The sequence below is a fragment of the Lipotes vexillifer genome, unplaced genomic scaffold (genome assembly GCF_000442215.2).
Source record: "Lipotes vexillifer unplaced genomic scaffold, Lipotes_vexillifer_v1.1 scaffold390, whole genome shotgun sequence".
Classification (NCBI taxonomy): Eukaryota; Metazoa; Chordata; class Mammalia; order Artiodactyla; family Lipotidae; genus Lipotes; species Lipotes vexillifer.
This window is the reverse complement of record NW_006784503.1, coordinates 3,950,856-3,957,341: the sequence shown is the minus strand read 5'-3', so window position 1 is coordinate 3,957,341 and position 6,486 is coordinate 3,950,856. Positions and strand designations below refer to the sequence as shown.

Below are 6,486 nucleotides of genomic sequence, written 5' to 3'. Positions count from 1 at the left end.
TCCCTACATGCGTTTGGAACCGCTTGAGAGAGCAAAGGTCTGATTTATGGTTGAAAACAGCGGAATCGGCGATCTGGTTCACATGTGTGGTGGCAGCCGAGCCCCAGGCGCAGGCAGAGCGGCACACCCACCAGATGCTGCCTCCTGTGGGTGCCTGTTCTTCTGAGCCCCTCGGGCAGGGAAGTCGTCTCTCTCACTGTCCGCTTCTTTCCTCCGGGTGCGTAAAAACAGAGGAAGACAGAATGGCACAGGAACTGGTGACCCTCCACCTGGAAACATGAAAAGAGGGTGCAGGAGGTTCCCCATCCTCACCCCAAACTCTGGAAACAGTTTCTGGAGAAAACCTGTGGCCTCTTTCTGGCTCAGGGGGCCCCTCAAGGGTTGGTGCTGCAGGTCTCCAAGCATGTGTGACTCCAGGTCCCCGTCCGCAGGGCACCTTGTGCAGTGAGGGAGACACACACAGGCTTTCGTGCAAATTCGGGCTGTGGGAGAGCGGGTGTCTAGACCAGGTCCCTGCTCTGCTGCCGGCCCCTGGCCATCTCCGTAGCACTCAGTCCAGCCCGCATCACGGTGCCCTTCTTTTTCGTTTTCGTTCACCTCTGTCTCGTTAGACCGAGCCCCTTGGAGCAGGCCCGTGTGCCAGGCCCGGAGCCCAGCCCGCCCGAGGGCTCTGCGTGTGTCCTGGGGCTCACTTCCCTGAGGACGCGGCACCTGAACACCCCAGGGCCCCCCCCGTCAGCCTTGGTGCGGCCCCACATGCCGGGGATGGGGGCTCTGGGAGTGGAGGGCGTGTGTGTCTGGGCTGTTTAACCAGCCGTCCTGCTGCCTAGGCTCCTGCCCGCGCGGCCTGCTGGACCGCACATTTTCTTGACCTGACCCTGCAGCCTCCATCTGTAAGTGCTTTGCTTTTGTTGATGGTTCCAGAGGGTTCTCTGCAGGCTGAACTATTCGCTGGAGCCTGGTGAAGCTGTGAGGCGGCATATTTCTCCGCATTGGACGAGTGTGACGCACGGCCGTCGTGGCTCCCTGGACCAGCTGTCCCCTAGTAAGCCAGCCAAGCCCAAGCAGAAGGGGAGCAGCTTTCGGATTCCGGGCATCCTCCTCCTTGCAGACCGGGAGGCTCCCAGGGGCAGGTGCTGTGGCTTTTCCTGTCACTGCCCTGCAGATAACTAGGTTTGGGTGCGGGACGGCGTCCCCGTTGCGCTGAACGGTGGGGCCTTAAGCGTGGACCTGGCTCTAAACCGGGGCCCCGACGCCGAGGTTCAGCCTGGATCTGGCACCAGGCACCCCCAAAATCGTCGGGGCATTGGCTCCATGGTACGCCGGGCCCCCTGCTCTGCACCACCCTGACGGGCAGCCCCGTCTCCAGGAAAGTGCAGTGAGGCAGCCTGGGGCTTTGCCACCTGACGTCGCCTTGAGGCCCTGGGGCCAGGGCTGAGGACCGAGGACCCAAGGCAGGGCGGCTGAGAGCTTGGGGCTCGGGGCATCCAGAAGCTCTGTTCACTTGTCAAGGACAGGGAAGAGTTAGGAAGGCTCCCCACCCGATTATCAGGCTGACTGCGTGTTTCCTTTGTCCTTTGGCCTCCCTCGAGATCCCCTCTTACCTGCCACCAGGAAGTTCAGCCCTGTCTGACCCACATCCCTTTGGCTGTTGCTCCAGCCGGTCCCCTTGGAGCGAGAAGAGGCCACTGGGGCTCAGCCTTTCCTCGCAGAGAGTCTCACTCAGCCTGTGTCCACATGACTCACCGAGGGCAGAAGCACCAGAAGTGTCGCTGCTCCCACAGCATCGTTTTCAACGTGGAAATGAAAATGTCTGTTCTCTCCAAAGTACTGGGCCCGGTGCTTCCATTCGGTTTCTTTGTTTCGTTAGATATTGAAGAGTCTAATCTCGGTCAGGTGCTGAGCTGGGTGCTGGGGGTGGGATGAAATCCGTGCTCTTAAGGATCCTGGTCACTCCAGATCCACACATCCGTTCAGGAGCGTGCCAGGGCGGCCTGGCGTTTATCTCGTACCTGCCGCATTCAGCACAGTGCCTATATCAGTGAGCACTGGTGAAAACCTGCTCATTTCTGATGAGTCAGAAGGTTGATCGGCAAGTAAGGACCTTACATTAGAACAGATACACTTTTAGTGCTCTAGTTTATTGAATGCTTTTACAGAAATTATCCCATTTTATCATTATTACAACCTGGCAGGGTAGGTAGGTAGGTATCTCCATTTTATTATTAAAAAATTGAAGCTCGGGGCTTCCCTGGTGGTGCAGTTGTTGAGAGTCCACCTGGTAATGCGGGGGACACGGGTTCGAGCCCTGGTCTGGGAGGATCCCACATGCCGCGGAGCAGCTGGGCCCGTGAGCCACAGCTACTGAGCCTGCGCGTCTGGAGCCTGTGCTCCGCAACGAGAGGCCACGACAGCAAGAGGCCCGCCCACCGCGATGAAGAGTGGCCCCCAGCCCGCCGCAACTGGAGAAAGTCCTCGCGCAGAAACGAAGACCCAACACAGCCAAAAATAAATTAATTAATAAAAAAAAATAATTGAAGCTCGGGTAAACTGCCTTGCCTGTGGTCACAAAGCCAGGAAGTGGGACCACAATTTGAACCCGAATCTTGGCTTCCTGGCCCAGCGCCTTCTCTGCTGTATGAGCCACCCCCTTGCTGGTGTAAGTAAAGGCTGTTAGATCTGTTTCAGTTGGAGCACAGGTTCTTTTTTGGGGGGTGGGGAGAAAGGAAAGAAACGAGCTGGGCCGAGTTACTGTTTCTTCCTGTCAGTGGAGGCATTCTATCTAGGGGACGTTTTATGAGAACACTCCTCTGTAAGAGGCATGCTGTTCCTTATCTCTAGTTTTATGGATACCTTTGGGGTTTGGGTTTTGTCCAGCTTCATTAAAGGCAAACCACTTTATTGCTCTGTTTCTTAGTGACCATTAAATAAATCATCAGCTGCGTGAGTCGTGTGTAGCAGTGGAAGGTATTAATAATTGAGAACCCTGAAATAGACTTTTGTTTTTGCAGCTTGCCAAGAATATTGGGAATGCAGGCTTCAATGAGATTATGGAGTGTTGCCTTCCAGCTGAGGACTCGATCAAACCCAACCCGAGCAGTGACATGTAAGTATGGGGCTGGCTGTTCTCGCTTTCTGAGCAAAGGTTGGCCTTGTCCCCGCCCCGCCCCACCCCACCCCCACCCCGCCCCGAGGCAGGGGAATAAACAAGCTCCCCCCCCCCCCCCCACCCCGCCCCGAGGCAGGGGAATAAACAAGCTTGGGTGCATCGATTGTTGCTTCTTTAGGGAAGAACTCAGCCTATGTTGTTTATAAAGTCACTGTAACCTTTTTGGATGTCCAAGTAGAAACTTGGTTTGGCAGCGCTTCTTAGGAGCCAGAGGAAAGCGGATTTGCCAGGGGGCGGGGCGGAGGGAGTCCTGAGTGGCGCCCTCTGCTGGTTGTGTTTGGGCACCACGTCGCTTCTGCCTCAGGGCAGGGGGAGTCTCTCTCCCACCTTCCTTCTCTCAGTGTGAATTCTGAGCCTTGGGGAGGGTCCGTTGTCCTAGATACATGATTATGTCCCGTTCTCTTTCCCCTCCCCGTGCAAATGTGGAGGGTGTTGTTTCCTTCAAAAAGCTTTCCTTTGTTTCTCTTTTCCTGTGGACCCAAAACCTGATCAAGAAGCTTTCGTGCCTCATCTCGCGTCCAGCTGGCCCACTGTGGGTGGGGGAGGCCAAGGGAGAAAGAAATAGGTGACGCGGGAGAGGAGGAAGTTCATTCACGAGCCAGCCTTTCCCTGGGAGCAGCCTGAGAGAGAAGTGCTGGCAGGGCTCCCCCTGGGGCTCGGCAGGGACAGGGAGGACCAGTGGCTGGGAGAGCGTTGCAGAGGGGTGTGGTTCCTGGCCCTTGGCGGGAACATCTTGTGGGCAGCTGGTCTTTGGAAGCTGAGCTCACGGGATCTGTGTTCTTCTGCGCTTGGGTGAGGTGACTTAACACGGTGAGGGAGCTTAGACAAACTAAAGGGAGGAGCAGGTACTGTGTGCGCTCCACACCCTCGCAGGTGTCGGCGTCTGAGGCGAGCGCGCGTGTGCGTTGGTGCTGGGTGACAGTCAGTTCACATCCGGCCCTGGAGCAAGTGTTAGTGGGGAAGCGTTTCCTCGAGATTGGGCGAGGTGCGACGTTAGATTCCAGGCACAGGGCCTGTAAAGTGATGGTCCTTTCTTGATGAACGTCTGAGTTCCAAGTCTGTATCCTTACCCAGACCTGGAGAGGCAGCACGGGACACAGAAAGCTGCATCATTCCCGATCGTGGGACCTGGGCAGGTTCATCAACCTCTCTGAGCCCTTTTCCTCTAAGAGAAACAGAGGTGCAGCCGTCCCCACCTCGCAGAGTCGCTGGGACGTGCGAAGGGGTAAAGCGGTCACGCATCTTGTTCCGGGTTGGTGTCGGCAGCCCTGCTTGCTCGCCGTGGGCGTGGGCAATAGGGCAGCACACATGCCGGGAGCTGATGCCACACGCCCTGAAAAGTTAGGGTCCTCTCGGGGCAGGTGTCAGTTGGAGAGTTACCCCAAGGAGAGCTGACTCTTCCTGGGATACGAGAAGATCTGTTTAGGACAGGAAACCTCGTGGCCCCACTGCGGCACTTTACTTACTGTCTTACGGACACCTGCTCTCGCGGTGAAGGGACTGGTCTCCCGAAATGCTGTAATACTGATCAACTTTGAACAAAGTATATGGTAACTCATTTCTTGCAAGTACTAGGGGCACTTTATAAAAGCAGATCATTTGTTTACTGTGGGGCAAGATGATTCTAAAAAAATGAATACCCTCTCCTTGGGACTCTTGGATATAAACGTTGCATCTGCATTGGGGCCCCTCCCCGCCCCCCAGCCTTGGCACAAATGAAAAGGACGTTTACTCCTCTTGTTTTTCCAAAATGAGAGCAGATGACCAGTGTGATGGCAAAATGCCACCTACGTTGACACCTCCTCAGCTGAAATCAGTCACTGGGCTCCTGTGCTCCTGTAGCACTTAGTTCTGTTTTAAAGCAGTTCATCCCACTTTACATTGTACCGAGGTATTTACACATATTTTCTAATAAATTGCATCTTAACTCGTTTTTGTATTTCCCACCACAATGTGTTGCTTGTGGTGGGAAATACATATATAATGAATCAATGAGTCAGAGGTGAAGTCCTAGCTCTGTGGCTACTTAAATAAGCTAATATTTTACTTCCAGATTAAATCTGGCTTTATCTCAGAGCCACACACCATCTGCAGATAAATTTGTTGGAAGGGAAGCCAAAGACCATCTCGTGGCCTGTGAATCCTCAGATGGATTTGAGGGGTGTTGAGAGATACACGTAGGTGGGAAGGGGGAGCAGCCAGGTTTGCGTCTGCTTCCAGAGGCCAGGACTGTTTCTCTCCTGTGACTTAGGGCCCTCGTGCACGCCCTGTCCTCCGGGAGTATAAGAAGCCCCTCTCTCTGAACACGAATGCCAGATGCATTCTTACATTAAGTTCATTGCCTTTTCTGCAAAAGCCTTAGCCTTTCCCAAAAATAGAGGGGGTGGGGGAATCGCTCCAGCAGAGTGAACTCACTCCACGAAACCATGGGGCACGGTGTTGCCCAGAACAGACCTGTACCTGAGCTTGTGGAGGGACGACCTTCAGGGGACGAGACCCAGAGCCCTGGACAAGTGGATAATACATTTAAAAAGTAAAGGGTCCAGTTCATCTCTAGCCCCTTCCTGACTGTCCCACAGTGATTACTGGAGCTGCCTAAACCTTGACACATGTCCAGCCCCACTGCCCATCAGAAGGGACCCATAGAGTTTCATCAGACAGGTTGTCAGTTGTCAACCCCAGACGGGAACCAGGCAGCAGCCTGAGCGGCACGCTGGCTGGGAGCCCCTGGAAGGAGAGCTCAGTCCAGCAAAGCAGGGCAGCCCCCAGAGCTGTCCGGATGCTGGAGGGGACGGGCTCCCATTCACAGCACTGTTGTGAGAGTCAGATGGACAGCACATCTCAATGTGACCTGTAAGCCTGCAGCAGCTGTCCACGTGTGGGGTGATATGTGAAGTCCACCAGCACGGTTCACAAGAGGCTGCGTTTAGAAACACCCAGGCAGTGGATTTATTGGGTGAGGCAGTCGGAGTGGTGTTTGCCACCCTGGGAGCCTGGAGTTGACCTGCCCACTCCTGAAGCCTGGTGGGTTGACGTGGGGGGCTGGGCCCCTGACGGTAGTAGAAGCAGGTGTGGTGGGTGCAGCCCTGGTGGCAGGGTGGGAGTGAGCGGTGCCCCAGCGGAGAAGAGATGGTGGGTCCCACCCACCCGGGCCACCACCAGCCCCTCTTCATTCCGTGCTGCCACAGTAATTACATCCGAAACCCTGGGCTAAAGGCCTCAGTGTGCCATCTCATCTAATCCTGCAAGGCCCTGCAAGCAGCTGTGCTCACGATACAGAGGTTGAGTAGCCAGCCCAGAGTCACCGGGGGCGGCGG

The 6,486-nt window shown here is 55.5% G+C and overlaps 1 protein-coding gene across 2 annotated transcripts in view; it reads left to right on the top strand.

The window, feature by feature from the left end:
- Positions 1 to 6,486, top strand: part of ASAP2 (ArfGAP with SH3 domain, ankyrin repeat and PH domain 2) — a 162,402-nt gene that overhangs the window by 134,515 nt on the left and 21,401 nt on the right. For both annotated transcript variants that reach the window (XM_007456938.1, XM_007456939.1), the window contains exon 16: positions 3,012 to 3,106. In XM_007456938.1, the coding sequence (XP_007457000.1) occupies positions 3,012 to 3,106 (95 nt within the window). The remainder of the gene's footprint in view (positions 1 to 3,011; positions 3,107 to 6,486) is intronic.